This window comes from Lampris incognitus, chromosome 12, assembly GCF_029633865.1.
Source record: "Lampris incognitus isolate fLamInc1 chromosome 12, fLamInc1.hap2, whole genome shotgun sequence".
NCBI lineage: Eukaryota > Metazoa > Chordata > Actinopteri > Lampriformes > Lampridae > Lampris > Lampris incognitus.
The window spans coordinates 53,469,643-53,497,323 of record NC_079222.1 but is presented as its reverse complement, the minus strand read 5'-3'; the positions used below and the strand labels follow the sequence as shown (position 1 = coordinate 53,497,323).

The following is a 27,681-nucleotide window of genomic DNA, read 5'->3' as shown; positions in this document are numbered from 1 at the left end:
AAGTTTGATGTAAAAAAAATCTTATTTCAAATACAAATCATTATTTCTAACCTTGTCAATGTCTTGACTCTATTTTCTATTCATTTCACAACATATGGTGGTGAATAAGTGTGACTTTTCATGGAAAACACAAAATTGTTTGGGTGATCCCAAACTTTTGAACGGTAGTGTATATATATATATATATATATATATAAAATCCAGTGAGCCAAGTAAATTCTTTATGAGACAGTACAAGCCTGTTTCATGCCGTAAGCAATCATCAGCTGTCAAATTATTTTGCTCCTTATTTGTTGAGCACTTTCTCTACCGTTGAGTGTTTCTTTTAACAAACTTATGTATATATATATATATATATATATATATATATGTGTGTGTGTGTGTGTGTGTATACATACATACATACATATATATATATATATATATATATATACACACATATATACATATACATATACACTCACTGGCCACTTTATTAGGTACACCTTGCTAGTACCGGGTTGGACCCCCGTTTGCCTTCAGAACTGCCTTAATCCTTTGTGGCATAGATTCAACAAGGTACTGGAAACATTCCTCAGAGAGTTTGGTCCATATTGACATGATAGCATCACGCAGTTGCTGCAGATTTGTCGGCTGCACATCCACGATGCGAATCTCCCGGTCCACCACATCCCAAAGGTGCTCTGTTGGATTGAGATTGCCATTTGAGTACAGTGAACTCATTGTCATGTTCAAGAAACCAGTCTGAGATGATCCGAGCTTTATGACATGGCGCGTTATCCTGCTGGAAGTAGCCATCAGAAGATGGGAACACTGTGGTCATAAAGGGATGGACATGGTCAGCAACAATACTTAGGTAGGCTGTGGCGTTGACACGATGCTCAATTGGTACTAAGGGGCCCAAAGTGTGCCAAGAAAATATCCCCCACACCATTACACCACCACCACCAGCCTGAACCGTTGATACAAGGCAGGATGGATCCATGCTTTCATGTTGTTGACGCCAGATTCTGACCCTACCATCCGAATGTCGCAGCAGAAATCGAGACTCATCAGACCAGGCAACATTTTTCCAATCTTCTATTGTCCAATTTTGGTGAGCCTATGCGAATTGTAGCCTCAGTTTCCTGTTCTTAGCTGACAGGAGTGGCACCCGGTGTGGTCTTCTGCTGCTGTAGCCCATCTGCCTCAAGGTTCGACGTGTTGTGCGTTCAGAGATGCTCTTCTGCATACCTCGGTTGTAATGAGTGGTTATTTGAGTTACTGTTGCCTTTCTATCAGCTCGAACCAGTCTGGCCATTCTCCTCTGACCTCTGGCATCAACAAGGCATTTTCGCCCACAGAACTGCCGCTCACTGGATATTTTCTCTTTTTCGGACCATTCTCTGTAAACCCTAGAGATGGTTGTGCGTGAAAATCCCTGTAGATCAGCAGTTTCTGATATACTCAGACCAGCCCGTCTGGCACCAACAACCATGCCACGTTCAAAGTCACTTAAATCACCTTTCTTCCCCATTCTGATGCTCGGTTTGAACTGCAGCAGATCGTCTTGACCATGTCTACATGCCTAAATGCATTGAGTTGCTGCCATGTGATTGGCTGATTAGAAATTTGCGTTAACAAGCAGTTGGACAGGTGTGCCTAATAAAGTGGCCGGTGAGTGTATATATCAACACAGATACAGGAAAAAAAAGTTTTAATAAATATTTTTTCTGTATCTGTGTTGATATTCCGCTCCTCATTAGTTGAGCACTTATAACACCATTGACGGTTTCGGAAATTTTTTTAGATATATATATATATATATATATATATATATATATATATATATATGTGTGTGTGTGGGTGTGTGTGTGTGTAGGTATATGTATGTATGTATGTATGTGTGTGTGTGTGTGTGTGTGTATGCATATATATGTTGAGTACTTTTGTCAGTAATGATATTACTAATATATTACTAATAATTAATATTAATATAATAATTATAATTATAATAATATAATTAATAATATGTTATAATAATATTATATATATTAATATTACAAATCCTACTGCTGATTGGATGGTGAGTGCCTTTGAAATTCTTGAAAAACATAAATCTTGCGGTATCAAACCTCCTTGCAGCTGTGTAATGATGACCAAAGAAAAAGATGCTTCCCTGTTATGTTTATCCTGTTGACAATGGACACTTTGGTTTTCAATCTTTGAAGAACTGACACTTCTGGAAAATAGCAGTATGAGACCCCACTAACACCACTTAGTATGTAAAATAAATGAAAACATGTAATTAGTGTGTCCAAATTCAGACATAATTTACTGGGGTATTATAAAAAAAAATCAGCAATAAAATACAACATATAGGTGACACTTCATACAACAGCCATTACTCCACACACACTTCTCTTTTTTTAACTACCCAAATGTACTGGCTAGTGTAATGCTTTCGTTTTTGTTTTTTTTGGTGGATTTTTTCCCCCTTTTTTTCTCCACCAATTACCCCACTCTTGTGAGCCGTCCCGGTCGCTGCTCCACCCCCTCTGCTGATCCGGGGAGGGCTGCAAAGTACCACGTCTCCTCCAATACATGTGGAGTCACCAGCCGCTTCTTTTCACCTGACAGTGAGGAGTTTCACCAGGGGGACGTAGCGCGTGGGAAGATTACGCTATCCCTCCAGTTCCCCCTTGCCCCCAAACAGGCGCCCCGACCGACCAGAGGAGGTGCTAGTGCAGCGACCAGGACACATACCCACATCTGGCTTCCCCCCCGCAGACACGGCCAACTGTGTCTGTAGGGATGCCTAACCAAGCTGGAGGTAACACTGGGATTCGAACCGGCGATCCCCGTGCTGGTAGGCAACAGAATAGACCGCCACGCCACCCGGACACCAGACTAGTGTAATGCTACAGAATCCACTGGATGGCAATTATCTTTGTGCTATTTGCCTCCACTTCTCCACCTTCACATCCCACAACTACTACTACTACTACCACTAGTGCTACTACTACTACTTTCAGCTGCTCCCGTTAGGGGTCGCCACAGTGGATCATCCGTTTCCATCTCTTCCTGTCCTCCGCATCTTCCTCTGTCACACCAGCCACCTGCATGTCCTCCCTCACCACATCCATAAACCTCCTCTTTGGCCTTCATCTTTCCCTCTTCCCTGGCAGCTCCATATTCTTTACTTATTTAAATGTATTTCTAGTTTTTCCTCTTATCCCACCCGATTAACCCAATGTTGAATAATTCCTCTGGCTCACGTTTCCACAGGAAGGACTTAGTCGTTACACCAGCTTCCTTCAAACTCGTGTCGGCTGCTCTCGCTATTTTACATGCTGAAGCCTCGCATGGATTGCATTTCCTTCAAGCCGCGAAGGAGACGTAGGAAGAATGCTTTCGGTTGCTTGGCTGCAGGCGCCCGGACGGGCCAGAGGGGTCGCTGGAGAACGACGAGTCCCCGAACACTACACCGATCTACACCCACTATCCCTCGGGTAAGGGTGGCCTAATGAATGCCTTACCCCGTGGATGTCTGGCCGTGACCGGTCCATATTCTATAACACTTTAAACTATTTTTATTTAACACCGCTAAACCACCCCACATCCGGTTATTCTGGGTTCGTTTAGGAAAGTGTAACCTGGTGGGGAGCGTTCAACAAGAGGGTGTTGTCACCGTCACCAACATGCTCACTGACACAACAATAATGAAAGCAACCTACTTGGATCCCCAGAGGTGGTCACCTCTATGAAAAATAACAAGGTTGGCATCTGAGTCGAGGGCAAGGCCGGACACCTGTCCAAGCTGGAGCAGACTCTCTGGCCAAGCTGTCACTTCTTCCAGGTGGTAGCCTTTATGTAAGCACATACACATGCACACATACATGAAAATACACACATGCACATAGGTGAGCCAATAATCTGGCCGTACACTCTGAAATGTGAAATGTTGATTTTAATTTAGATATACAGTGCCTTGCAAAAGTCTTCGACCCCCTTGACAGTCACCACTAATTTCTAGATTATAAAAGACACTCACGCATCTGTCCCTGAATAGTATTGTTGTTGTGAAGCCATAAGCTCTAACAGCATGTTCCCCAAGCCAAAATAAGTTATGTTTCACTGACTTTTATTAATAGATTAAAAACTAAAATATAGTGCTTTTATAAGTACTCAACCCCCATATATCAATACTTTGTAGAGTACCCTTTTGCTGCAGTTAACAGCCATGAGTCTCTTGGAGTAAACGAACTTTGCACATTCTTCTGGAGTAATTTATGCCCATTCTTCTTGGCTGAATTTGTACAGGTCTTGCAGGTTGGTGGGATGGCGCCTCTGGACTGCAATTTTCAGTTTGTGCCACAGATGTTCAATGGGGTTGAGGTCCGGACTTTGACTTGGCTACTCCAAAACCTTCACCTTTTTGTTGCTGAGCCATGCCATTGTTGCTTTAGTCTTGTGCTTAGGATCGTTGTCCTGCTGGAAGGTGAACCTTCCCCAAAGTTTCAGTTGTATGGCAGACTGCAACAGGTTTTCTTCCAATAGTTCCTTGTATTTAGCTCCATCCATTCTTCCCTCAGTGTGAACAAGGTTCCCAGTGCCTGCAGATGAAAAGCAACCCCATAGCATTATGCTGCCGCCACCCAGCTTCACTGTAGGGAGGGTGTTTTTTAGAGTATGAGCAGTTTTAGGTTTGCACCACACATAACGCTTTGAGTTTTGGCCAAAAAGCTCAACTTTCATCTCATCTGACCACAAAACCTTTACCCACATCCTAACTGGGTCTCTCTCAAGCTTGGTAGCAAACTCCAAGTGTGCTTTTATATGCATAGATTTGAGCAACGGCTTCTGTCTTGCCACCCTCCCATACAGGCCAGATTTATGGAGAGCCGTGATATGGTTGACTTATGTACATTTACTCCAGTTTCAGCCACTGACCTCTGGAGCTCCTTCAAAGTGATTGCAGGATCATCTGTGGCTTTCCTCACCAGCCCACATCTTGCTCGGACACTTAGCTTTGAGGGACGGCCTGTCCTACAAATCATCTGGGTGGTGTGATACCGCTTCCACTTTCTGACAATGGATCCAATAGTGTTCCGTGGGTCATCCAAACACTTGGATATGGTTTTGTGTCCCTTTCCCACCTTCCGCACTTTAATCACGTTGTCTCTCACTTCAGTATTATGCTCCTTTGTCTTCATGTTCTGATTGAGTTCACACCTGGCTAATGAACTTTACACAGAGTGCTTTTTATACCCATAAACCAGACCGTTACTTTAACATCTTACAGCTGCACACTAGTTATGTCCAACTGTGTTCACCTGAGTCTGTTTTAGGAATAATTTGTCATTTGTGTAAACCTGGAGCTTTCAGAGCACAAGGGGTTTAATACTTATGGAAGCACTATGATTTAGTTTTTAGTTTATTAATAAAAAGTCTGTGAAACATAACTTATTTTGGCTGTGGGAACATCTGTTAGAGCTTATGGGTTCACAAAAATAATATTGTTCAGGAACAGATGTGTGAGTATCTTTTATAATCCAGACATTAGTGACGACTGTCAAGGGGGGTAAATACTTTTGCAAGGCACCGTAGTATACAGTCACAGGCAATTACTGACACGGAGTGATATAAACAACAGAGGCATTTTTTTGTGAGACGTCGATAATCTTAACCAGGTTAAATCTGTAAATTCAGTATTCAGTGATACTGGACTCCCATCACAGAACATTATCAATGGGTCTGTACATGGATGTATTATATGAAAATGAAGCTGAAGGACAATAATAGATGCAATTTCACCATCTTCAAATATAGATTAATGTAGGCTAATATATACTTAGCACAAAAAGTAAGGAAATGTGTGTTTGATAGATTATTTCTTTGTTGTAACAATGCTCCTTGGCAATAAATCTTATACCGTTGGAAAGCCTGTTTATTTCCCTTTTAAATGGTGCTGCATTTGTAAGGAACATGCATTTGTGGGATGAGCAGCAGAGCTGAGTATGCGGGTTGCGCCCATGAAAAATTTGCCAAATCTTCTCTGCCAATGCCAAACAGCTTATTTTGCTGCTGCTATTGACTCTTGTTTTGAGCTTCTGGTACCCCGGGTCCTGACAATAAGGTGCCTGATATAAGATTTACTGCCAAGAAGCATTGTTACAACAAAGAAATAATCTACCAAACACAAATTTCCTTACTTTTTGTGCTAAGTTTATATAAACAACAAAAGCATGACTTACATTACCACATGAGCTCATCTTTACATGAAAGAATATCAACCACCTGATCAATTAGATGACTTGTAGATGAAATAACAATGTTCTACTCAGAAGTATGAAGCGTGACAGCTTGTTGGATTTCATCGAATGGGGAGCAGTAAAGTTATAACTATATGCCTTAAAAGTTTTCTTCATTATTACGTTTGGGAAATGCTGAATGCCTGATATATTTTACCATATAAAAGACATTCCAACAAGTATATGATTCAAATAATGTGATTTAGCATTTAATTTCACTTGATAAAATAAGTAAAAAAAAGTTGATAAATGAAACTACATTGGGCAGTTATTATTCATCACAAAATGAGACCTATAAGATAAGCTTAATGTGGTAAATGTAATTGTACTCCGTTTTTATTATTATTTTTTTAGTACTTATTACTTGATTATTATTTTTTATCATTTTTATTATTGATTATATTACTTGGTTATTATTGTATTATTATGAATATTATTTGATTATTTTTATGATTATGATTATTATTGTATTATTTGAGAGTATTAATTTTCTTATTCATACGGTATGAGCACGCTTAAAACAAAATAACTGTGAAAGTGGAAAGTGCAAAAGTCATAACAAATCCTTAGAAAATTAACTCCTCATAAAATAGGGTTATCTTTTTTTTATAAATGTATTTCTAGTTTTTCCCCTTATCCCATCCGATTAACCCAATGGCATATGGCCGGAACTCTTGTCGAATAACTCCCCTGGCTGATGTTTCCACAGGAAGGAGATAGTCGTAACACCAGCTTCCTTCAAACTCGTGTTGGCTGCTCTCGCCATTTTACACGCTGAAGCCTCGCATGGATTGCATTACCCTCAGGCCGCGAACGAGACGTAAGAGAATGCTTTCGGTTGCTTGGCTGCAGGCGCCCGGACGGGCCAGAGGGGTCGCTGGAGAACAACGAGTCCGCGAACACTACACCGATCTACACCCACTATCCCTCGGGTAAGGGTGGACATAATGAATGCCTTACACCGTGGACGCTCTGGCCGGGACCGGTTACGGCGAGTCTGGGATACGAACCTCCCAGCCACATGACAAGCGGACTGTAAGAACGGCGGGCTACTCCGCTCGGCCACCAGAGTGGCAATAGGGTTATCTTAAGCTTGTTTGAAGTCACGTTAGATTTTGTTAGATAGTCTGAAGTTTGCTTGGTGTTTAGGCTGCACCGGACACAGCCTCAAGCCAGGATGAAGGTCTGAGACTGACCTTCAGCCTGTGGGAAAGCTGTGTGGCCAGGGACACTTTGGGTATATGATTACAAATTTAAAATAGGATCCGTCAGTGTGGAGAACTTTTGTTTTTTTTGCCTGATACCTTGTATCACTGAAGTAATACAACTTAGCGAACAAGTCATAGTGTCAAAGACATGAAGAAATTAATGCATAATTACTCATAACTAATACACATCATGTAAAGATTAGAGATAAACTATCAATGTAATGGTAAAATATTTTCATTTCCAAATCCTGTTAATTTCCATTAAATTAATTAAAGTGAATTTCTCACTGCTATATCTGGCATAATTTCAACCAAGACATCACAAACAACACCAGACAACCGCTGACTCTGTCTCATACCCCATTTCCCACTGGCTGCACAACTTCCCTTACAGTCCTTCCATGTCTAACTGTAAATAATTCACAGGTAGAGAGATTCTAAAGCCTGAACTGGAAACACCTCAACCTTGCTTGCTGCAAACAGTACTGTGTGTATGAAATGTAATTTTTGGCTGTGTCCCTACATGCATTTCTACAGCTGATGAATAAAAAGCAGCAGACAGACTGGTGAGCTTCATCTCTGGTGGTGTACTGGACATCAAACCTGAAGTTTAACATTACAACACAGCCAAGTTGGTACACAATGAAAGAGGACAGATTTGATTATCACTAAACTGGAAGGGATTTATTCAGAACCAACAACATTTTGTTTTATGTCCCAAGCAGATTACAGACCTTAAGACCTTAGCCCAGAATTTAAGTGAAAATGAATTAGAATATTGCTCAGTGGATTTCAACTTTTCTCATCATTTAGACCACTTGCTTTTATTTTACTGAATTTTGCCTAAATTGGGTATATTTATGCTCCAACAGAGCAGAAATACTGGTTTGGAATCCACTTTTCTGGTTGGGAAAATCAATTTAAAACTACCTGAAAAGGTGAGCTGCACCTTCAATTTTATTTTTATTTACAGCACAATCCCGCTTTCACTAGTGAAAAAGCAGTGAAATGGGATCAAATAATTTCAAATGAACAAATTAACATCCGGCTGTACCTTACCCCAAAGACTTAAAGATAATCAAAATGGGTATAAAAAAAAAAACAAAGGAAAAAAAAACCAGCAACCACAAGATATAGTGCCAGACCCACCTTGATTTTGAGTGCCAGCCACAGCAGCAGCTACGAGCTTGTTCCCCAGTGGCATGGCTGTGGACTCAAGTTGGTGAAATTTGTGGACTCTGTCCCTCACCAGAATGGTGTCTTCCCTGGTTGGGAAAGATAGTCTGGAACTGGGCCAGTTCAGCGCTTTCTTTTGCATTATGCTATGTATTTGAGCCAGCAACTCAGCCTGGGCTTTCTGCGTCTTGCTGGGATTGTACTTATGACTGTGGATAACATCCTTGAGCTCGCCTAGCAGCTTGGATAAAAGAGAATAGAAGTCACCTGTGCAAACAGAATAGAAATAGACCACAGGAAAGAAAGAAGGGTGGGAGGGAAAAATGAAGACGATACGATTTCATGTATTTTTCTGCAAAAAGAAAAGAGTGCAGCATTTTGAAGGGTCAGTGTGTAAAAGTGGGAGAATGATGGAAGAAAGAAAAAGAAAGAGCAGAGGGAGGAGGATAGAAAGGTAGACGTATTCCAGCAGGACAGTAGTATGTGGAAAAGGGGAAAGGTTTTGCTTCATAAAAAGTGAATCGGAAAAAAGCAAGCAGCAGAGTTGGGGGGGTTACGCATTAGTAAAGTAAGGCTCACTGTTATATTACTTTTTCTAGTGATGCAGTAATATAACATGCGCTAATTTTTGATTGTGTGTAATAAATATTGCCATACACTCTTGTAGAGGCTTTTTTTCTCCAGATAAGAAGGCACGGTGTTTCTGAGCGCCCACTTTACGTAGCTGCTTATTTAATATGAGTCTTACTGAGTTAGCTGTCACTTGATAATTACTCCCTAAAGGATTCGTCCTGTCTCACCCCATAAAATGATCACCCTGTCTTTATGCAAAGAACACCAGTCTGTATCCCACCCTGTGAGACACATCACCCTATCCATATGCTGAATACTCTTGTTTATGCAAAGAACACCGGATGAGAAGGCCTGGCTTGCAGTCTGCATTCCAATTCGTCCCAAAGGTGTTGGATGGGGTGGAGATCAGAGCTCTGTGCAGAGCTCCGTTCTTCCACACCAAACTCACCCAATCATGTCTTTAGGGACTTTGCTTTGTGCACAGGGGTATTGCCATGCTGAAACAGGAAAAGGCTCTCTCTAACTGTTGCCACAAAGCTGGATGCACACAACTCTCTAGAATGTCTTGGTATGCTGTAGTATTAAGATTTCCCTTCACTGGAACTAAGGGGCCTAGCCCAATCTATAAAAAACAACCCCAGACCACTACTCCTCCTCCACCAAACTTCACAATTGGCACAATGCATTCCGGCAAATAGCGTTCTCCTGGCATCCTTGCAAACCCAGATTTGTCCGTCAGACTGCCAGATGGTGACGCATGTGATTCATCACTCCAGAGACTGTTCCAGAGTCTGATGGTGGTGTGCTTTACACCATTCCAGCCGATGTTTGGAATTGTGCATGGTGATCCTAGGCTTGTGTGCAGCTAGTCAGTCATGGAAACCCATTTCATGAAGTTCCCGACGAACAGCTCTTTTGCTGATGTTGCCTCTAGAGGCAGTTTAGAACTTCATAGTGTGTATTACAAGCGAAGACAAATTATTTTTACGTGCTATGCACTTCAGCACTCAGCGTTATCATTCTGTGAGCTTGTGTGGACAACTGCTTCATTACCGAACTGTTGTTGCTGCTAGATGTTTCTTCTTCACAATAACAGCCATTACATTTGACCGACACAGCTCTAGCACGGCAGAAATTTGAACAACTGACATGTTGGAAAGGTGGCATCCCATGAAAGTGCCATGTTGAAAGTCACTGAGCTCTTTAGTACAACCCATTCTACTGCCTATTTTTGTCTATGGAGATTACATGGCTGTATACTTGATTTATGCTGAAAACATGTTAGAAAGGGTGTCCACATTATGTCAACAATGACTCTATAGTCAACAGGTTCAACAGATGATGCACTTCCTGCTACAGCTGAAGAAATTCAATCTGCCACAGGGTATGATGGTCTAGTTCTACAGTGGCATCATTTAATCTTCCATTACAGTCTGGTTCAGCTCAGCCACCAAGCAAGATACTCACAAGCTGCAGTGCGTCATCCAGTCAGCTAAAGAAATCATCAACTGTATTGTGCCCTCCATCTACCAATTTTATGTTTTGAGGGTCAGGAAGTGAGCAGGCAAAATTATCTCTGACCCCTTACATCCTGGCTAAAAACTCTTCCAAGCTCAGTAGGAAGCAACTAAGGACTATGAGGAACAACTAGAAATAATAACAGCTTCTGCACCCGTGTGATTGCACTCTCTAAAGAGCTTAACCGTAACCAAAAGTGGATGGTGAAGAGACTTTAAAGTCTCTACTGTTTAGTCTTTCACATGGATGTGGCGGAATTTTGGCCCACTCTTCTTTGCAAAATTGCTGTAATTCAGCGACATTGGAGGGTTTTCGAGCATGAACTGGTCATTTAAGGTCCTGCCACAGCATCTCGATAGGGTTCAAGTCAGGAGTTTGAGTAGTCCACTCGAAAATCTTGATTTTGTTTCTTTTGAGCTATTCTGAGGACGACTTGCTCTTGTGTTTAGAATCATTGTCCTGCTGCATAATCCAATTACACTTCAGCTTCAGATTACAGACTGATAACCGGACGTTCTCTTTCAGAATATTCTGTCAGACAGCAGGATTAATGGTTCCTTCAATGGTGACATGTCTTCCAGGCCCTGAGGCAGCAAAGCATCCCCAAACTATCATACTACCACCACTATGTTTGACTGATCGTATGATCCATTTTCAACTCATGTGGCCACAGAACATGATCCCAAAAGGCTTGGTGGTCATCATTGTGTTTTTTTGCAAATATGAGATGAGCACCAATGTTGCTCTTAGTTAGCAGTGTGTTGTGCCTTGCACCTCTTGGGGGGGAGGGGGGCTGCTGATTAGTCCAGCTGTAACAGGGAAGAAACTGTTCTTGTGGCATTGAGGTTTTGGTCCTGATGGACCTCAGCTTTTTTCCAGTGGATAGTCTCAAAGAGGTTGTTATAAAGGTTATAGAAATAAAAGAATAGTATATGTAATGTATTAATAACTTACAATTCATTTAGCTGATGCTTTTGTCCAAAGCGACATACATCTGAGAGGTAGTTGGCTATTATAGCACGAGGAGTCTAAGCCACGAACTATTGCTGGAGACTCGTCCCAGCTGGGGTTTGATCCCCCGATCTCTGGCAAGAGAGCTGGCATTCTTGAGCTATCCAGCTGGTCTAATAACTGTATGTATATGTAATATTACTTAATACTGTCTCCTATGTTGTTCACATCCACTGTTTCATATGTTGCCATATTCACTTTCATCCAATTTGCGCTGCAGCTATCAATGCAATAATTAAATGTGAAATACTGTGTGACAGAATCAGTGCAATGTTACACACTAAAGGCCTCATGCCTCACAATAACTGGCCTTATCATAGCTTTCTTAGAGCACACCACTATTCTGCTGCACCACTAACACTGCTCATACATGGATCTGCACTCGTGCTAGTATTTTTATAATATATACTTATAGTTATTGATTTATTTTTTTTGGATTTTCCCCCTTTTTCTCCCCAATTGTATCCAGCCAATTACCCCACTCTTCCGAGCCATCCCGGTCACTGCTCCACCCCCTCTGCCAATCCGGAGAGGGCTGCAGATTACCACATGCCTCCCCTGATACATGTGGAGTCGCCAGCCATTTCTTTTCACCTGACAGTGAGGAGTTTCACTAGGGGAACATAGCGCGTGGGAGGATCACACTATTCCCCCCAGTTCCCCCTCCCCCCCGAACAGGCGCCCCGACCAACCAGAGGAGGCGCTAGTGCAGCGACCAGGCCACATACTGCAGACACGGCCAATTGTGTCTGTAGGGACGCCCGACCAAGCCGGAGGTAACATGGGGATTCGAACTACCAATCCCCGTGTCGGTAGGCAACGGAATAGACTGCCACACTACCCGAACGCCCTTAGTGACTAAAATTTGATCCATATTTAATCTGTGAGTATTGAATGCCCTATTGCCACCCTAATCAGGCTGAAACGTTGATGGTGAATCCAGGAAAGAGACATTTTCCACAGCGGATGCACAGGGCAGCAGTGATCACTGCTGCAGCCACCATGATGTCAGTTCTTCCTGAGAGAGAAAGCTATTGGCTTCCTAAAAAGGCAGTAGTATTCTCTGCGTGCTGCCATCCACTGTTGTTTACATAATCACTGGACGCAGCCACTGACCCCACACAGGAGCAAGTAAAATGATAGAGTGCACTTAGTTCAGTTGTTTGCCTCTGGGGCCCCTCATATAACATTATTATTCCACTAGAAATTATCCTGTGCAACATGTCTGGTTGGGGTTTCGGCAGAGAGGGAGTCCTGGGTGCCTATCCATTATAGATGATTATTCTGATCTCTTCAACGATGGACACTTGAGATTTGACTTGAGACTTGCCAAAATACTCAAAAGTAGCCCTGGTGGTTGTACTTGGCAAATAAAAGCAGACATGACTTGATAAATATTTCTGATCAGTATGCAACAGTGAGTTATCTAATGTACATGAAGTGAGCGGTGATAAAGAGCGAGGACAACAACAGTGTGCGAGCTGTGCACATCTCACACTAATAATTAGGCAAGGTTTGTTTATATAGTACCTTTCATACATGCAGGCAAGTCAACGTGCTTTACATAACGGTATAACAAAGACATTAAATAAAGAGAAGTGTAACAAGATAAAATGATTAACACCAAGAAGAATATTAAAAGAAGAAGATAAAAAAATTTTTTTAAAGATGGTAATTGAAAAGAGTTAAGGAGATTATTTAGTGAAATGCACTTGTGAACAGGAAAGTTTTTTTTTTTTTTTAAATTTCTGATTTTTCCCTTTTTTCTCCCAATTTAGTGGCCAATTGATCCCTATTTTAATTCAAACACCCACCCTCGTATTGCATGCGTTCGCCAACTGCATCTCTCCGGCCGGCAGTCTCGAAGGAAAGCGCCTCCCCACTTTCGTGACAAGGCGAATCCAAGCCGAACCACTGTTTTTCCGACACACACAGAGACGCATTCACATGACGAACACAAGCTGACTCCGCCCCCTCCCGAAGACAGCGTTGCCAATGATTGCTGCTTCACCGAGTCCGGCCATAGTCGGATCTGACGAGACCGGGGCGCGAACCCCAGTCCCCAGTGGGCAACTGCATCGACACCAAGCCGATGCTTAGACCGCTACGCCACCGCGGACGAACAGGAAAGTTTTAACACTTTCAGCAAATCTAATCTCTTCAGGTAGTTTGTTCCTATTCTGAGCTGTGTAATGAACAAATGCTACCTCATTGTGTTTGAGCCACCCTGGGAAGTACAAGTAGAGCAACCTGAGATGATCTGACATGCCAGGAAGGTTCATAGTGATGTATTTTGGCCCTGAACCATAAAGAGATTTATAAACAGGAGCAGTATCTTTAAAATAAACTCTGTGATTCATTGGAAACCAGCGGAGGGATCCAAGAGCTGGGGTACTGTGTTCTGTCTTCTTCTGACATGAATCCCCTCATTCTTACTCTATTTTAAAATGGGAATATGCCGACTTTGTTACCGTCATTGGCCCATCCCAATCCCACCCCTAGTTTTGGAGTACCCTCTACTGGGTAGTGGCCCTTCAGAACAGCACTACAAGGGAAAGCGTTTGAAATCTTTACCCAGGAAACGGGACACCACTCATTAGATCATCACCGTCACCATTATGTCTGCTGCTCAGAATTATGTTAGCTGCCTGGTTTGCTCAGGAATCCCTGGAATGTTACCGCATGGTTACAACATTATAGTACCACAGCACTATACAATTTACACTAAAACCTGTTGCTTGCTACCATTATCAACTATTATGGAGACAAATCTGACCAAATTCACAGGACAGAACAAGACAGGTTAATCTATTGACAATAGCCAGGGAGCAGGTTTATACATCGACTATCTCAGTGTAGTCCTGTCCATAGAAATGTCTGCCCTGCACTGATATCAGGTGAGCAGGGACGTTCAGAAAATTTGCTGCTGGGTCATTTCTCAAGCTTCATACATAGGACATGGACATAATTGTACGTCCCACACAAATCATTATTTACACAAAGTTCTATTGACATGGTGAATAGCAATTTTTCTGAAATGCTTGTTATAACGATCCAATTACCTATTCATTTGCATCTCCATTAAAGTAAGATATTCCAACGGATTTTAAAAAAATCAAATGCTTATTTGCAAAGATATACACATTCATGGGCTTCTTTTCTTGCACCGGTAGCCATGTTCAATGTTACACTGCCTCAGTTCCAAAGTATTCTGGGAATTTTCTTCTACTATCCCCATTTGAGTCTGCGTCTGAAAAGGCTCCATTTGGAGGGCCATTTGGAGGGCTAGATGACCACTACCCTTTGATCCCCAAAAGAAATGGGACACCCTTCCCTACATAGCCACACAGAAAATAGAGGGGTAGGGCCAATGGGGTAATTGGGATTTGGCCATAATATGGCTATCAAAACTTAGTTCCAAAACTACTCTAATTATACCCAGATTTCTGGCTTGGCTTGTAGTCTTTAGTGACAGGGATTCAAGGTTGGCAATAACTTTCAGTCTCTCTTTTCTAGAGCCAGAGACTATGGTCTCAGTTTTATCTTTATTTAATTGGAGAAAATCTGGGACATCCGGTCATTCATTTGTTCCAATCACTGACAAAGTGTATCCAATCACTTGGGGAGAGAGCTATGTATATTAAGAGTATCGTTTGTGTAGTTGTGGTAGGAGACCTTGTTGTGTCGCAGAAGTTGTAAAGAGCATGTAAAGGTGAAATATTGGTGGCCCAAGGATTGAGCCTTGGGGTACACTGCAAGTCATTTTTTGCAATCAACTACATAGCAGCCAAATGAAACAAAGTAGTCCCTATTTTATAAATAAGATTTGAACTGATTTAGGACAGTTCCAGAAAGCTCCACCCAGTTCTCCAGTCTGTCCAGAAGTAGTGGATTGTTGGCAGTGTTGAACACAGCACTAAGATCAAGTAGCACTAAGACAGAGTTTTGCAAGAATTGGCATTTGGATGAATGTCATTTAAAACCTTACAGGTTCAGTGCTGTAGTAGGCCCAACATCCTGATTGGAAATTGTCCTGCAATCTGTTTGGTGTTAAGAAACTACTAACTTGTTGAAGAACAACCTTTTCAATGATTTCACTTATGAAAGACAAATTTGAAATTTGTCTGTAGTTGCTAATTACAAAGGCATCTGGGTTGCACATTTTAACAGGCTTAATGACAGGAGTTTTAATTATTTGCAACAGGTCAGCTGTTGGGCAGTGGAAAAAAAATGACGTAAAGGCTTGATAGAATAGGATCAAGACAACAGGTGGGTCGATTGAGAGAAAGAGTACACTTTTCTTGAGCAAGTTGTAGCTGATGGCATCAAATTGTGACATGGGTGCCAAGTTATTGTGTTACAAATGTATAGGTGGCCTAATGTTTTCCCTGCCATAATGGCATTGATGATCTGTCTAATGTTCTCAATTTTATCACTATAAAAAGTAGAACATTCATAACATTTGTCAATGGAAAGAAATTCAGGTAGTACTGTTGAGTGATTTGTCCACTTATCAACAGTAGAAAACAAAATGTGTGCATTGTTAATATTTCGGTTAACAATGTTAGCAAATATACTGTTTCTCTTTTTTATCTACTGTTTTAATTGCCTTATATTGTGTTTTATTTTTGTTATGTCTTTAACAAGGTACACAAGCAATCATTAAGCTAAATTCCTAGTATGTACAACTATACTTGGCCAACAAACGGATTTTGGTTATGAAAAAGCATTATCTAACCTTTTTCAACTCTAGGTTTTATATAAATATATAAATATATATATATATCCACATTAGCAGCTGATGAGTGCGCGTCGCACAAAACGGGCCTGTACTGCAATGTATTAAAACTTTTTTTTCCTGTATCTGTGTTGATATTCCGCTCCTCATGAGTTGAGCACTTATAACACCATTGACGGTTTCTAAAAAAAAAAAAGCTATATATATACATATATATGTATATATATAAACACATACACACACACACACACACACACACACACACACACACATACTCTTTCCTTATGAATTTCACTGTGTATCTGCAGTTTTGTTTTCTGACATTTACACTCAGCTTTTCTGTACTTTTCTGTTGGATGTGTACAGAGGGAGCATTTCTCCAAAGTGCTTTTTGCTTGCCAGATAATTTTTTAACCTTTACTGGCGCGATGGCATCATTGGTGCTTTCAATTTTATAATTAACATGATCCAAGAGCTCATTAACAGATGTCAAAGTGAGTACTGGTAACACAGACATGGCCTGATGAAGACATTCTTATTGATAAAAACTTTCTGGACTGAAACTGATCTAGTATGGGTGATGGGCGTAACAGACGTATGTAACAGTAACAGTACAACGTAACAGACAAAATACAGGAGTGGTGACATAGAGCAAGGTCCATCATGCCAATATTTGAGATCAATAGGCTCTTAGGGATAATTAAGTCCAAGGTACGAACTTTGCTATGTGTGGTCACATTGACATGCTGAGCTAATCCAACGGTTTCCAGAACGGTGAAAAGTTCCTTGGTGCTACTGTCACTGGGGTTGCCTTCCCCCCTAATAAACAGTACAAAAACAATAGGGTGCCTATTCATATATGGTGCTCGGTCCACCAATAATAATTGTAATAATAATAACAACAACAACAATAATAAATAACAATAACAACAATAATAATAATGGTAATAATAATAAGAAGAAGAACAAAAACAATGTGTTCCTTGCACTATATGCTTAGACTCCTAATAATAACAACAATTTGAGGAATTCCAATGGGTTTCAGCAACTTCAGTGCCTGGACCCCTTCAGCTTCTCCGGGAACTTTTTGGGCTAGCCTCTAGTAGCTGTTAAGGCTTACTTTGATCAACTGGTAGAAAACGTAGTAGGAAGGGTACCTGGCAAGGTCAATAAGTTTCATGGTGGTTGAGCAATCATCCAATCACAAGCGAAGTTATACGCTTAAATGTCATAGGCCATGCCCACTGGATGCCATTTTGACCAATTGTAGCATTGTCAATAATACTTTGCATGTATTTAACAATTTTCATGACATCTTGCTTTTCAAATAGGAGATTTACAAATTTGGCATTTGGACTTGGTGTTTTACTTCTTGCGCATGCATGCTTGTCTAATATCCCTTAAGAACTGTATTAAATTTCAGAACAATCAAGCAAATTGTCAAGGACTTCCAGCCATTTCCGTATTGTGCCATACCCTCTCAACTTTATTGGCTAGTATCTACAAAACATAAAGATACTGAAAATCTGTAAAATAAGTTTTAAAGGGCTTGGTCCATAAATAATTCTGACCCAGTTTGGTGCTAATTGGTGTACAAGGGGATTCCCAAATAAAACGTTTTAGAAAAATTAAAAATGGCGGTTAGGGTTTTTGTTTTTTGTTTTGGGGGGGGGGTACTTTTGGACATGGCAAAGTTGTATAATATATATGTCTGAATATAATAATAACAATAATAATAATAATAAACAATAATAATAATAATAAAAATGTGTGTATATTGCAATGTAAATTAGAGACTACTTACTAGTAATTATAGGGTATAGTTACATAATAATTATGGAAAATAAAGCAATAATAATAATAAACTGAATGATTACAATAGTGTCTATGTACCTTTGCTGCTTGGCCCTGTGATAATACATGGTTTGGGTTGCAGGTCAGTGTATTTTAAACATTGTTTACCTGTTGGAAGCTTTGAATGCACCATGGAAGTCATGTGATCAGGTCTGACAGGGGCAGGAACATTGGCCTCGGCTGGAATATGCTGGAAAAGCTCATTGGACCCAGTCTCCAAGCAGTTCATAAAGGGGATAGCATGTTTACTTTCCATGTAGTACATGATGTAGAAGTTGCACATTTCATCCTCAGAGGTGCCACTGCAACAACATGTCGCATTGTTCAAAGATCAAAAGCAATTTTAATTAAGTCATAGTTACGGAGACAGTAAAACACTCACGAAATACGTTTTTTAAAAGAACTCCTTACACCCACTGTATAGTCAAAAAAAAAAGTTTCTGGTAATGCTTTATTTTACAGCCTGTATTAGAGGATAATTGTATGTAGCTGGTGGTATAATTAGATAGTAGTTACAAATTAAAAAGCAATAAATCTGGTCGAAATGTGTGTATATTGCAATGTAAATTAGAGACTACTTACTAGTAACTATAGGGTGTAATTACATAGTATTTATGGAAAATAAAGAAATAATGCATAGTTAAATAACATATACTGCATTGAAATTACTTTGGTAATGTGCTGTTTGTATCATGTAAACAGATCTGCAGTTAAAATGTAAGCATATCTGCAGCAGGTGAATGATAAATTGTAAGGAGACGTTAACTACTCAGCAACATATCTGTTAATATGTGATATGTATCTCAGGTCAACACGTTAGTATCTACTGTAAAACTAGCAACAGTTTTCATTTAAAGTACCGATATTATGGTCAAGTATGCTGCAACTTAAGATCAAAAACCACCAGTTATGAAGAGCATGTAATCACGAACATAAGGGGCTGTGAAATGAAACTCAAATTTTTGGTTTAAGATGAGTTTAAACCTGTGTTGTCTGGGACCATGTCACATGGTCTCTCAAACCTGTTTGCTGGGTCTTCTGAACCTGTGGTTTAATGCGCACCTACGGTTTAGTCTAAACCCGACTGCTGCCTTCAGGTAATCCTACATGAAGGATCACCCAGGTGACCGGGAGTTTGTTGTCCGTCAGTGGAGAGGTTCTCTGGGCGATGGAGAGTCATGCAAAGCGACTCTTCAACACGCCACATGCCCTCGGCATGTGAGCAGCTGGTCTTACTGTGGCTTCTATCAATTCTATTATTCTATTATTTCATGCAATTTGATGTGAATAATACCACAGTGTCGTATGGTACTGGGCCATTTTCATAATATCAGGATAAATCCCAACCTGAACTGTGACTAACACCGCCTACAGACATAATTCTCAAAAAACTGCCTTGCACGAGGGTCATTTTATTGGTGCCATAGTAGGCTTATGTGCTCATACCTGAACAACATAAGCTTACAGTGACAGTAATGCCTTTATTTTGCAGAAAACTGAATATAATTCTAACATGAATTTGCTTGATTAAACAGTAAAACTTGGATCTGCAGTGTCGTAGACCAGCTGCTCAGCCTCGCAGCACGGCTGTTTGTAAACGCTGGTCACATCAAGTGGCCTATTGTGTCTCTGCAGTTCATAAATGATACGCAGTAAATACAGTGTACAGTGTGACTGCTTCTGGGCTGAACTAAAGATATATTTGTGGTATACTGTGATTTCACATAACCTCACTTAACTGTCTGCATAACCCCGCGGGTACCCTGGTCAGTTCTGTAGGCTTGTAAATAAACTACACTATTGAGCTACATGTGAATTCAGTCATTTAATCACCTGACACTATAGCAATCACGAATTAACATGTTAAAAAAAACATAATGTGAAATGTAATATTGATAATGGCTATAATTTTCTGACTTCCCTCAGTAAATTGTGAAATAGTTAATTGAAAAATAATCTGTAATACAGACAGACACCAAATATCCTCTTCATTATTTTCTAAAGAAATTTGATTTATGGGTCAATATGAAGTACTTTTTGTAATGACATGACTGTGTTGAGTACCAGGCTTAAACTAGTGTACCTAACTGTTGATCCAGCAGCAATGTCATTCTGCTACATTAACTATTAACACAGGTAAATTAATGCGCCAGCCACAGGTCATCTGCTAAATCATTTCCTGTATGTGACCAATGTATCATCAAGTGGGTATACAGTCATTTCCTGCATGTGACCAACGTATCATCAGGTAGATATACAGTAATTTCCTGTATGTGACCAACGTATCATCAGGTAGGTATACAGTCATTTCCTGTATGTGACCAACGTATCATCAGGTAGGTATACAGTCATTTCCTGTATGTGACCAACGTATCATCAGGTAGGTATACAGTCATTCCCTGTATGTGACCAATGTATCATCAGGTAGGTAGGTATACAGCCATTCCCTGTATGTGGCCAACGTGTCTTCAGGTGGGTATACAGTCATTTCCTGTATGTGACCAACGTATCATCAGGTGGGTATAGTAATTTCCTGTATGTGACCAACGTATCATCAGGTATGTATACAGTCATTTCCTGTATGTGACGCAAGAATCTTCAGCTGGGTATACAGTCATTTCCTGTATGTGACCCAAGCATCTTCAGATGGGTATACAGTCATTTCCTGTATGTGACCCAAGCATCTTCAGGTGGGTATGCAGTCATTTCCTGTATGTGACCCAAGTATCTTCGGGTGGGTATACAGTCATTTCCTGTATGTGACCAATGTATCATCAGGTGGGTATACAGTCATTTCCTGTATGTGACCAATGTATCATCAGGTGGGTATACAGTCATTTCCTGCATGTGACCAACGTATCATCAGGTCGGTATAGAGTCATTTCCTGTATGGGACCAACGTATCATCAGGTGGGTATACAGTCATTTCCTGTATGTGACCAACATATCATCAGGTAGTTATACAGCCATTTCCTGTATGTGACCAACGTGTCTTCAGGTGGGTATACAGTGATTTCCTGTATGTGACCAATGTATCATCAGGTGGGTATAGTCATTTCCTGTATGTGACCAACGTATCATCAGGTATGTATACAGTCATTTCCTGTATGTGACCCAAGTATCTTCAGCTGGGTATACAGTCATTTCCTGTATGTGACCCAAGCATTTTTAGGTGGGTACACGGTCATTTCCTGTATGTGACCCAAGCATCTTCAGGTGGGTATACAGTCATTTCCTGTATGTTATGTAACCCAAGCATCTTCAGGTGGGTATGCAGTCATTTCCTGTATATGACCCAAGTATCTTCAGCTGGGTATGCAGTCATTTCCTGTATGTGACCCAAGTATCTTCAGCAGGGTATACAGTCATTTCCTGTATGTGACCCAAGCATTTTCAGGTGGGTATACAGTCATTTCCTGTATGTGACCAATGTATCATCAGGTAGGTATATGGTCATTTCCTGTATGTGACCAATGTCTCATTAGGTGGGTATACAGTCATTTCCTGTATGTGACCAATGTCTCATTAGGTGGGCATACAGTCATTTCCTGTAAGTGACCAATGTATCATCAGGTGGGTATACAGTCAATTCCTGCAAGTGACCAATGTATCATCAGGTGGGCATACAGTCATTTCCTGTAAGTGACCAACGTATCATCAGGTGGGTATACAGTCATTTCCTGTAAGTGACCAATGTATCATCAGGTGGGTATACAGTCAGTGTGTTGCTGGTGTAAAGCCCACAAGAGTTGACAAGTTACTTTGTGACTGATATCCTCTTGTGTAAATACAGGATAGTCTCGATTTTTCTTAGAACAAAAAGCCAAGAATTCATAATGAAATGAATGGTCTATAAAATGCTGGGTTTTTTTTTAATAAGTATATAATTCCAATACATATGATGCTGACAGAACACCTTAACCAATGATAATAATAATTACATTACTATTACTATTATTACTATTAATTATCATTAATTAATCACTATTATTAATTTTACTTTTTACTATTTCCGTTTTTTATCAATTATTATTATTTAATTATTATTTATTATTATTATTATTATTATACTATTAATGATTGTTTTTTAATGGTTAACTTTTTGGTAGTTTCCCAGTGTGCAGACTTCATTTACAGTCTGTTCTGTTAAAAATTACACACTATTTATATGAAAATGTGTGGTTTTTGTTGTGAAGTTTTGGCTTACTTGACTAGAATATCAGTACTTGAAATGAAACTTGCTGCTAGTTTTACAGTAGGTCCTGAGCCTCTGATAATCTGTTTGTGAATAATTTGCTGAGTAGTTTAGGTCTCCTGACAAGTTACCACTCACCTGCTGCAGATACGCTTACATTTGACAAACTGCAAATTAATACAGTAAATTCACTGCAGTGCCAATATTATTCAATACTATTTGTTAGTCATTTCTTCTTCACTTTCCATAAACTCTCCTACCTGTACGCAGCAGATACTAGCAATTACTATCTCATTTATATTGCAACATACATGTATTTTTACCATATTTATGGATTTTGTGGGGAGTCCATTTTCTCCCCAATTGTACTTGGCAAATTACCCCACTCTTCCGAGCCATCCCAGTCGCTGCTCCACCCCCTCTGCTGATCCGGGAAGGACTGTAGACTACCACATGCCTCCTCCGATACATGTGGAGTCACCAGCCGCTTCTTTTCACCTGACAGTGAGGGTTTCACCAGGGGGATGTAGTGCGTGGGAGGATCAAGCTATTCCCCCTAGTTCCCCCTCCCCCTCGAACAGGCACCCCGACCGACCACAGGAGGCGCTAGTGCAGCGATCAGGACACATACCCACATCCAGCCTCCCACCTGCAGACACGACCAATTGTGTCTGTAGGGATGCCCGACCAAGTTGGAGGTAACACGGGGATTCGAACCGGGATCCCCGTGTTAGTAAGCAATGGCAATAGACCGCCATGCTGCCCAGATACCCCCATATTTATTGATTTTTAATCAATAGCTATTTTCTAACTTAACCACTAACTATGAACAATTATTCTCTAACTGACCTCCAGTAGACAGGCAGTAAAATAGAGTGCTACCAAAACCCTCATTTAGTCCAATATTTAGTCCAATATATAGTCCAATATATAGTCCAATATTTAGTCAAATATATAGTCCAATATTTAGTACAATATTTAGTAAAATATATAGTCCTTAGTCCACTGGTGGTTCCTTAAAATACAGAGTATCTACAGGTCAAGCACAACCACATTATCTTCAAAAATTACTGGCACACCATGTGGTTTAGTAGATGAGCTCACCCGATGTATGTTTTCGAGGTTCTGCCATCTCCAGTGAAGACACATCGTGCTGCTACGGTGTCTCCATATCGCACATCCACCCCTTTGTTAGCTGTGTAGAATGCCTGAAGTGGAGACACACAAAGGCATATCTGTTATAACAACAATCTAGTGTAAAACACAATGAAAACAGTCAAACTCACCACCAAATATAAGCAGACTAGTGTTGTCCCAAAGTGGGCAACACTCTCACGTCATGTGCTGCTGGACACGCCTGTGTTGCCATGTACTCTGGTCATAACATAGTTACACCTCATGACACGCCTGTGTTGCCATGTACTCTGGTCATAACATAGTTACACCTCATGACACGTCTGTGTTGCCATGTACTCTGGTCATAACATAGTTACACCTCATGACACGCCTGTGTTGCCATGTACTCTGGTCATAACATAGTTACACCTCATGACACGTCTGTGTTGCCATGCACTCTGGTCATAACATAGTTACACCTCATGACACGCCTGTGTTGCCATGCACTCTGGTCATAACATAGTTACACCTCATGACACGCCTGTGTTGACATGTACTCTGGTCATAACATAGTTACACCTCATGACACGTCTGTGTTGCCATGCACTCTGGCCATAACATAGTTACACCTCATGACACGTCTGTGTTGCCATGTACTCTGGTCATAACATAGTTAGACCTCATGACACGCCTGTGTTGCCATGCACTCTGGTCATAACATAGTTACACCTCATGACACGCCTGTGTTGCCATGCACTCTGGTCATAACATAGTTACACCTCATGACACGTCTGTGTTGCCATGTACTTTGGTCATAACATAGTTACACCTCATGACACGCCTGTGTTGCCATGCACTCTGGTCATAACATAGTTACACCTCATGACACGCCTGTGTTGCCATGCACTCTGGTCACAACATAGTTACACTTCATGACAAGCTCTTCACCTTGCTGTTACATGTTTTTGTTTTTGTTTTTTTTGGACCCCCCCCCCCCCCGGAACCCTTTTTCTCCCGAACTGTACTTGGCCAATTACCCCACCCTTCGGAGCCGCCCGGTCACTTCTCCACCCCCTCTGCTGATCCAGGGGGCGCTGCAGACTACCACATGCCTCATGTGGAGTTGCCAGCCACTTCTTTTCACCTGACAGTGAGGAGTTTCACCAGGGGGACGCAGCGCGTGGGGGGGGGGGCGTAGCGCGTGGGAGGACCACGCTATCCCCCCCCCGAACAATTGCCCTGATCAACCAGAGGAGGCGTTAGTGCAGCGACCAGGACACACACCCACATTCGGCTTCCCACCCGCAGACACAGCCAATTGTGTCTGTAGGGACGCCCAACCCAGTCGGAGGTAACACGGGGATTCGAAACGGGATCCCCGTGTTAGTAGGCAATGGAATAGACCGCTACATCTTAAAAAGTGAGAGCCACTGGTTGCTGTCAGATAACAGTTGAGATCCACATCTTCATCTTCAGCATGTTGTGATAAGTTTCTATCTTCACCTTCCCTGCTGTTAACTGCTAGTATGGGTGTAATAATTCACTAAACTCACAGTTTGATCTGTACCGCAGCTTTTGGATCAAGGTGCAATTTCTATCTTGACATATTTCAAAACATAACATTTGTTATTGTGACTTCATTAAACTCGTTTTCTGATTTTCTGCTTTCATCTCAAATAAAGAAGAGAAAAGACATGTAGGAACTTCAGCTCCAACAGTATGGAGTCATCTGTAACTCCAAGTTCAACTGTCTGGTCCAGGTGATCCTGCAGAGCTCATATAATACTGACAGCTCAAACAGTATGGAGTCATCTGTAACTCCAAGTTCAACTGTCTGGTCCAGGTGATCCTGCAGAGCTCATATAATACTGACAGCTCAAACAGTATGGAGTCATCTGTAACTCCAAGTTCAACTCTCTGGTCCATTTGATCCTGCAGAGCTCATATAATACTGACAGCGCAAACAGTATGGGGTCATCTGTAACTGTAAGATCAACTGTCTGGTCCAGGTGATCCTGCAGAGCTCCTATAATACTTACAGCTCACACAGTATGGAGTCATCTGTAACTGTAAGATCAACTGTCTGGTCCAGGTGATCCTGCAGAGCTCATATAATACTGACAGCTCACACAGTATGGAGTCATCTGTAACTCCAAGATCAACTCTCTGGTCCATTTGATCCTGCAGAGCTCAAATAATACTGACAGCTCACACAGTATGGAGTCATCTGTAACTGTAAGATCAACTGTCTGGTCCAGGTGATCCTGCAGAGCTCATATAATACTGACAGAATGATTCTCTCACTGCAGTCAAGACGGGTCAGTTAATGACAGTGCTGTCACTAATCTTGCTACTAATCTTCATACAAAGCACAGGGCAGGTTTTTCGGTTAAGTGATCAAAATGCGGACACAAATAAACACAAGACCAGTCCGTTCACACTTAACACACATTTATTTACCACTACTGCTTAATTTCAATCAGATGCATAACTAAGACTAACACAAGACACACGAAGACCAAGGGAGACTAATCTAATCCAGATTGTGGATACTGAATCAAGTGAATATGAATGGAACTCATGGATTTATGCAAATTATTGAATAATTGCAGCAAAGACGGGTGCTGTTACCTGAGAAACAGAGAGTTAAAACAATGGTGGAATAATCTTAAAACAATTGCTTAAAACTGAATAAGCCAATGGGAGTGGTAAAGGTTAACGGCACCCAGACCATGACCAAGTCAATAGCAGGTGAGTAAGAATACTTGCGTGTTCTGGAGTTGGATGCTCGGGACTGGATGGAATGGAACGGTGTCAAAGACAGTACGGAGGGGAGGGGTCGAGCATGCAGGGCGCTACGGAGGCGGGCCAGTAGCACAGGCCAGAGAGCAGGAGCAAGAGAGTAAGAAACAGTGTTTTATCGGCGGTAACAGTGTTTCATCGGAGTTCAGTATGCCCTGCTTCCAAAAGACGTGGCAGCTAACTGGGAGAGCTGCGAAACTCTAGAGCAAGGGTGGGCAATCTTATTCAGAAAGGGCCAGTGTGGGTGAAAGTTTTTGTTCCACCAAGCAGTTACACACCGTGTCTCCTAATAGTGGGGCAGCTAAGCTCCAATATTCATAAGGATTGTGCATTTTGTGATAAAAGCACCAAACTTGGTACATATGTCACTTAATACACTGCTCAAAAAAATAAAGGGAACACATAAGCAATGCAATGTAGCTCCAAGTCAATCACACTTTTGAGATATCAACCTGTCCAGTTAGGAAGCAACACTGATTTGTGAATCAATTTCACCTGTTGGTAAATTGTCTAATTTCCACCAGGTGGAAATTAGACAATTTGCAAGACAACCCCTATAAAAGGAATGGATTTGCAGGTGGTGGCCACAGACCATTTGCCTGTCCTCATCTTTTCTGGCCGATCTTTGGTTAGTTTTTCATTTTGCTAGTGCCCTCACCACTAGAGGTGGCATGAGGCGGTATCTGCAACCTACAGAAGTTGCTCAGGTAGTGCAGCTCATCCAGGATGGCACATCAATGCGTGCTGTGGCAAGAAGATTTGATGTGTCTCCCAGCACAGTGTCCAGAGCATGGAGGAGGTACCAGGAGACAGGCCAGTACACCAGGAGACGTGGAGGGGGCCGCAGGAGGACAACCACCCCGCAGCAGGACCGCTATCTGGTCCTTTGTGCAAGAAGGAACAGGAGGAGCACTGCCAGAGCCCTACAAAACGACCTTCAACAGGCCACTAATGTGCAGGTTTCTGCTCAAACAGTGAGAAACAGAATGCATGAGGATGGTATGAGGGCCCGACGTCCACAATTGGGGCCTGTGCTCACAGCCCAACACCGTGCAGCCCGATTGACCTTTGCCAGAGAACATCTTGGTTGGCAGATTCGCCATTGGCGCCCTGTGCTCTTCACAGATGAGAGCAGGTTCACACTGAACACATGTGACAGACGTGAGAGAGTCTGGAGACGCTGTGGAGAACGTTCTG

The 27,681-nt window shown here is 41.4% G+C and overlaps 1 protein-coding gene across 3 annotated transcripts in view; it reads right to left on the bottom strand.

Annotated features, from left to right (window-relative positions):
* pam (peptidylglycine alpha-amidating monooxygenase) overlaps window positions 1–27,681 on the bottom strand; it is a 303,428-nt gene that overhangs the window by 206,321 nt on the left and 69,426 nt on the right. For all 3 annotated transcript variants that reach the window (XM_056290498.1, XM_056290496.1, XM_056290499.1), the window contains 3 exons: window positions 23,671–23,774; window positions 18,480–18,673; window positions 3,717–3,846 (listed from right to left, as the gene is read on the bottom strand). In XM_056290498.1, the coding sequence (XP_056146473.1) occupies window positions 3,717–3,846; window positions 18,480–18,673; window positions 23,671–23,774 (428 nt within the window). The remainder of the gene's footprint in view (window positions 1–3,716; window positions 3,847–18,479; window positions 18,674–23,670; window positions 23,775–27,681) is intronic.